The following is a 6,000-nucleotide window of genomic DNA, read 5'->3' on the forward strand; positions in this document are numbered from 1 at the left end:
CTGTTGGGCTCCCGGACTTCTACCCCACCAGTCTCCACGGACAGCAGCCACCACTGATCTGACATCCCTGACTGCCATGAGATTTCCACTGACAAACTAAGGACTTAACTTTGCTCTCTCCGCTGGATTTCACAAACACCACCCCAAACAAAAAAGGAACAGCAGGAAAGGAAGTAGCAAATCCTTCTAATTAAGCGGGGAAATCGCAGGAATGTTTATTTCAGGGCAAAGTCGTGCAGCCAGACAAACTTAACTTGTTTACGTCCACTGTAAACGGATGTTGACATGAAAAATTACTCTGGGGGAATAAATCCCACTTCACACATGAGGCGAGTGAGAGTTAACAATTTCTAAAGAAAGACAGTAGATTAGTGGTGGGGGAGACACCCCAATTGGTCTCAAGTTTCCCAAACCTCATGCAATAGAGGGTTCTGCAAGAGATTTCAGAAAGAGATTAGTGCTCTGCCCAGCTGTTTGGGGGGAGGGGGAGTTCAGAAAACAAAGCAAATCCCTGGCTTTGTGTGACCAACAAGAACATGAGAAGAGCTGGATGAAACCAAGAGTCTATTGTTCCTAACTTCCTTTTTATAGGACGTCCCTTACAGCAGAGATAGGCGTTTATGGCCCTCAATATGTTTTTGGATTACAGCTCCTATCATCCCTGACCAATAGGTCATGCCAGCCTGGGTGGAAAGAAGCTGGAATCCAACAGCATCAAAGGTTCCCACCGCAACCATATCCCACAACAACAGCTATACTGTAGGTAGACTGCCTCTGAATATGAAGGGTCTCCATTTAGCTATAAGGACTTATGTCAGCAGCCATAACCATTTTATGGTGCAAGGAAAACCTATGAATTCACTATGCAGGGAAGGAGGAAAGAGATTTTTTCTCTTCTGTCTGCTGAATCCGCTGCCAGTTAATTTCAGAGGGTGATCCCAAGTCAGGAGCAGAACTTCCGATGCTCCAGGGGCAATTGGACTTCCAGGTTCCTCACCCCTGCTCTACATTTTAGCATCCTATGGGTCAGGGGAGGGGAGTGGATGCATCTCTATCCACCTTCTCCACAAGTTTTCCTACAATTTATGTATCTCCTACTATGTAAAAAATTGATAAGGTTTGAAGCTGAACGTTGGAAGATTTAGGACGGATTTTAAAAAGTACTTCTTTATGGAGTGCAGACTTAAACTGTGGAACTCCCTCCCACAAGAGGCAGTGGTGACCACCAATTTGGATGTCTTGAAAAGAGGACTGGATAAATTTATGGAGGAGGAGGAGAGGGCTATCAGTGACTATGAGCCAGGATGGTTACGCTCTCCCTCCACAGTTGGCGGCAGCAATGATTCTGAGTACCAGCTGCTGAAAACCTCAGGGCTCTTGTGCTCAAATCTTGCTTACAGGTGTTCCATAAGGGGCATCTGGTTAGCCACTGTGAGAACAGGATACTGGACTAGATGGGCCATTGGCCTGATCCAGCAGGCTCTTCTTATATTCTTAATCGCCTCTATTAATTGCCTTTTTCCTCTTGAAGTTTTTTTTATTACTCTTAAGGTGCAACTACAAATGCACCCTGCAATGGTTTTCTCAGCCACATCATGGCAGGCAAACCGAGACACTGCATTGGGTAATTGGCAGCTCTGGCCCAGTTGGCAAAGGCAGGAAGGAGAGAAGGAGGGAGAGACAGAAGGAGGAGAAAGGAGGAGAATCGTGGCTCTGCCCCGCCCAGCGAGACGCTCCACTGGCAAAGGGCAGCTTCTTGTCACAAATGACTCTTCCTGAAGAATGTCTCTCTCTTGACCCATTTACTGGCCTCGCAAAAAAACTGTGCCAACGGGTGTTTTTTCTCTACCCTCTTTTTTTATTTCTTTCTGGGCTGCTGTTCAAAAGGAATTCCATGTATGCCAAGCTCACAACCCACGTGCTCCCCTCAGAGCTGCAACCAAGCAATTGGGGTGGTGGTGGCAGAGAGCAAGGCTGGACTGTATGCATCCCACGCAGAAGGTCCCAAACCCACGTCCCCCTGGCAGCTTCAGCAAAAAGATCAGAACATAAAAAGTGAGCCCTGCTGGCTCAGAGAACATGCCAATCTAGTCCAGCATCTGGTTGAGTGGTCAGCGGGATTCTTCTCTAGGGAAACCTGAACACTGGAGGCAGAGTGCAGCCATCATAACTAGGAGCTTCCTTAAGACACCAGGGCTGGACCTGCCAAGGACCCACAAAAGACACTGCCAATCCAAGCAGGCAGCAGTGTAGTGGGCTAAACAAAGGAGAACGACATCAAAGCAGCTTCCCTGGTTCCCTGGAAAAATCAGAAGAGCCGAAAGTGACCAGCCAAGTAAGCGCTGTTGCTTTTCATTTGGGCAGGCACCTTCTCATGGCTCATAGGGGGCAGGTGCAACCTAATCCTGAATTAATTTGGGAAGAAGTCTCCACCCGTTGAAAACAAATGGGGCTTATTCCTAAATAAGTGTGTACTGGACGTGGTAGCCTGAAGGTCACTGAGGCCACAGCAGCCTTCCTCAACGTGATGCCCTAGAAACACTGGACTAAAACTCCTATCAGCCCCTGCCCTGCATAGCCAAGGGTGAGGAGGTGATGAAAGCTGTAATCTGACAACATCTGAAGGGCCCCAGACTGGACTAAGGGAAATGGGATTAATGGGGCTTCGGGAGGAGTGAAGAGTGGTGCAGTGGTTAGTGTGTCAAACCAGCACCTTGGGAGATCAGGGTTCAAATTCTCACTCAGCACATGAAGCTCACTGGGAGACCGTAGGCCAGTCACTGCCTCTCAGCCTAACCTACCTCATGGCGTTGTGAAGATTACAATTTCAGAGTAGGACCTGGGACAGATCAGGATTCAACCACGCATTTACACATGCACACATACACAAGTCAAGAAGTTCAGTGCCTGACCTTGGGCCAGTCACCTCACAGCAACCCTACCTCGCAGGGTGGTTGTGGGGATTAAATGATGGAGGGGAGAACCACACTCGCCACCTTGAGCTCCTTGGAGGAAAAGGCCGGATACAGATGCAATAAACCAGAACCCCGTACCATACACACAGAGAATGTTGGATTAGTAAAAACCATCATCGTTACAGCGCCTCCTGCTGGCCAAGGAGGGGAATCAGCCTCACCCGCGCTGCCGTCCAACCTCAAGGCTCTTCCCGCGAAGGACCCATTCGACGCCCCTGCAGGGACCATTGGGGGAGAGGCGAGACGCACCCACCCCGCCTGGCGGCGCCTCGTGGTCCTCCTGCCCTGGGGGACGAGCCGGAGGAGCCCTGAGGCAACCCGTCAACCCACCCCGTCAGATCGCCCCCACCCACCTGCTTCGTGAAGAGGATGGCGGTGTCCCAGTACTCGGGGTGCTTGTCGTTGCCCTTGTTCAGTTTCTTCTGCCAGGCGCAGAAGTTGCGCAGGCTGAGGGCGGCGTTGCTCGTCACCTTGGGCCCCTTGTCGTCCTGCCCGATGACCAGGAACTTGACCACGGCCAGCTGGATGGGGTTCTGGATGCTGGGGTGCCGGTAGAGGCGCGCCGCCGTGGCCATGAGGGTCAGCAGGTAGTGTTGCAGGTCGCCGCCATGGAACTTGGCCATGGACTCGTCCGCCACCACCAGCGTCTCCACGTAGCGCGGAATGGAGACGAAGCGCTTGGCCCTGGGCGGTGGAGGCTGCGGCGCGTGGCCCGTCCCGTTGCGGGGGCCCCGTCGGGCCCCGGGGGCCCCCTTGTACTTCTCCAGGGCTTGCAGGATGGCCGGGTTCCAGCCCGAGCCCACGCCGCAGCGGGAAGTCGGGACGGCGGGACCTGGCGCGCTCCGGCGCTGCAGCAGGTGCTCCCCGGGGCCGCTCCACAGCGCCCGGTTCCCGCCGCTGTTCTCGACGGGGCGGATGAGATATTCGGCGCCGCGGTAGCCGAAAGCCCCCGTCAGCCCCCCGCAGAGACTCAGAGCCGCGAAAGAGTCCGCGTCCGCATTGACGTCCCCGGAGTAGAAGCAGCGGCGCAGGTCTCCCTCCTGCTCGGCCGCCCCCGCCGTCGGGGCGCTGCCCAGGTACTGCGTGGCGAAGGCGGGCGCCAGGAACTGGGCGTCGGGGCGCAGGTGCAGGTAGAAATCCTGGTGGAATGCCGTGATCTGGAAGGTGGCTCCTTGCCCGACAGGGGTGCCCTCGGGGGGGCCATGGAAATACGGCCGGCCGCCCTCCGGGGACGGGTCCAGGCGGATGGGGGTGACCAGCTCCGTCTCCGCCGGGGCGCACAACCCTCGCGGGACGGTCAGGCAGAGCAAGAGGGCACCCTGACGGAGGAGGAGCAGGAGGAGCGGCATGGCGCGGCGGGGAGGGCGCGGACCGGGCTGGCCGGGGCAACTGCAGGTCCTCTGCGTCGGGGAGCAGCCCGCTGCCCGCTCGCTCGCTCGCTCGCTCAGCGAGGCATCGCGGCCGGCGCGCTCCTGCTACCACCCCCCCTCGACGGTGCCTGGCTTTGCAAACAGGCAGCGCGCTTGCTAGGAGAGCTTTATATACATCGCCGCCGTGTGCCAATTTCTGTCCCTTTTCCTTTCTTTTTTTTTTTATCAAGGCTTCGGAGCCAGAGTTGCTTTTCCTTCGCCTGCTGCTTTTTTCTCCGAGGGGAGGTGCTGAAGGCGCTTATTGGGCCTGCCCTCAGCCACTTGCAGCTCGCCCGGTGCCTCCTAGTAGCGCGCTGCGGCGCGCTCGCCTCGCGTTTTAAAGAGCCAGAGCGAGTTTAGCTGACTTTTGCAATTATGGGGCTTCCTCTCTCGCTCTCGCTCAGAGAGTGAGACCATCTGCAGCGTTTGCTGTTCTTTTTCCTGCCTCCTCTGCAGCCCCTTCGCCCCTCTTCAGCGCAGCCCCTCTCTCATTGAAGTTCCTCAGTTCCACTGACTCTGCTTTTTTTCACAGGGCTGTTGTGTTGTGTTTGTGGCCAGATCTTCTGCGTTTTCCTGAACCCCAGGAAAGCCTTGACAAGCCAAAACAGCCAGCCAAAAGGATGTTTGTGTGTGCGTGTATGTGTTTTTCTAAAGAAAGATGCACTCTGAATGTGCCAAAAAGTGCCTTGGGCTGCTGCATTCCGTCTCCCTTCTCTTCATTAGCCTTCGCCTTATCATTTCCTACTTGGAAAGCACTCTGTGTGCACTTCTGAGCACCGCCTGTTACCAGCCGGTTGCAATTGAACAAATAACCTTTGCCATTGCCCTCCTTCCTTCGTCCGCAGATATTCCTTCTTTATTTTAACACTCCTGTTCGCACACACCTTGCAGCCTGGAGACCAAAGACCTTGCAGGTGTAGCTCAGAAAAGTGTGACCACCATGGACCTGTCAGAGAGCAGGATTCAAATCCCCCCCATGTGGCCACGAAGCTGACTTGGGAGACCTTGGGCCAGTCACTGCCTCTCAGCCTAACCTACCTCACAGGGTTGTTGTGGGGATTAAATGAGGGGGGAGAATCACTTTGTGCCCCACCTTGAGCTCCTTGGAGAAGAAGGTGGGTTAACAACAGCCAGTGTGGAGTCACAAAGAAATAGGCAAACTCTTGAGTCTCAAAGGCCTGGGTCTTGACTGTCTCCTCGCCTACAAAGTCCAGAGACGGACTTAGAAAAACCTCTCTTGCTCACACAGCCTCAGCCCCTCATCAGAAAAATGGGCGTAATTTTCTGCTGATCAGACTTTCATGGACTGTTGTGAGGATTGTGACAATATTCCTGTCTGTCAGGGTTTGGAGGGTGCTTCCCGATGGGTGTTGATGATGGAATTCCCTCACCAAAGAGGTGTACCCAGCACCTTCATGAGGCAGTGTATAAATTTTATAAAACAAAAATATCTGGTACACACAATGTGATAATGTGCATTCAGTGCTCCAGGCAAGTGCCTTTCGGGGGTGCTGCAAGCACAATGTCATTCCCTGTGTTGTCCATGTCCCACACTGTTTTGTCAACCTAAATCGCGTTCCGCTGAGAAGTTATAATCCGTTTTGTGCTCATGAGAA

The 6,000-nt window shown here is 54.0% G+C and overlaps 1 protein-coding gene across 1 annotated transcript in view; it reads right to left on the reverse strand.

Annotated features, from left to right (window-relative positions):
• Positions 1-5,363, reverse strand: part of ADAMTS15 (ADAM metallopeptidase with thrombospondin type 1 motif 15) — a 47,327-nt gene extending 41,964 nt beyond the window's left edge. The window contains exon 1 of the mRNA XM_081843082.1: positions 3,329-5,363. Within this exon, the coding sequence (XP_081699208.1) occupies positions 3,329-4,324 (996 nt within the window). The 5' untranslated portion in view covers positions 4,325-5,363. The remainder of the gene's footprint in view (positions 1-3,328) is intronic.
• Positions 5,364-6,000: the final 637 nt, after the last annotated feature.

This window comes from Podarcis erhardii (genome assembly GCF_964252035.2).
Source record: "Podarcis erhardii genome assembly, chromosome: 16".
Taxonomy (NCBI): domain Eukaryota; kingdom Metazoa; phylum Chordata; class Lepidosauria; order Squamata; family Lacertidae; genus Podarcis; species Podarcis erhardii.